This window comes from Penaeus monodon, chromosome 30, assembly GCF_015228065.2.
Source record: "Penaeus monodon isolate SGIC_2016 chromosome 30, NSTDA_Pmon_1, whole genome shotgun sequence".
NCBI lineage: Eukaryota > Metazoa > Arthropoda > Malacostraca > Decapoda > Penaeidae > Penaeus > Penaeus monodon.
Genome location: NC_051415.1, coordinates 17,653,016 through 17,653,509, shown reverse-complemented (window position 1 = coordinate 17,653,509; position 494 = coordinate 17,653,016). Strand labels below are relative to the sequence as shown.

The window sequence follows — 494 nt, the reverse complement described above, 5'->3', positions numbered from 1 at the left end:
CACTGTTATATATTTTTAGGGTATCTTAATTACATGAATTTCTCTTATTTTCAGAAAACCAAAATGTTGCGTCGGGGTGGGAAGCGCATCCGTATGGATGAGCCACCACCAGAGTACGATGCACCACCCATGACCCCAATGACACCGGCATCAGAACTGCAGGAACCCTATACACCTTATACACCTTACACTCCAGCTGCTGAGACTCCTCTTCACCAGTAAGTATATAATAGGTCTTCTATATGTGCATATATAAAAGCAACCCTGCCAGCAAGTAAAGATCAGCTTTATTTTATAGTTTTCAGTATTATCTGGTCTTTACCCCAAGTGATATCATATATGAATATCTAAAAGCACTGTAAATATTATTATACATATAATGCATTGTGCCATATATTACATTATAAAAAAAAAGTACATACAGAGCTCATATTAATGTTTTCAGTCTGGTTAGGTAGGCTACTCCCCCAGCTGGAAAGACACACAATTGATAT

At 37.4% G+C, this 494-nt stretch overlaps 1 protein-coding gene across 1 annotated transcript in view; it reads left to right on the top strand.

The window, feature by feature from the left end:
* Positions 1–494, top strand: part of LOC119592587 (putative uncharacterized protein DDB_G0294196) — a gene marked incomplete in the record, with an annotated part of 13,758 nt that overhangs the window by 1,852 nt on the left and 11,412 nt on the right. The window contains 1 exon segment of the mRNA XM_037941465.1: positions 55–218. Coding sequence (XP_037797393.1) covers positions 64–218 — 155 coding nt within the window.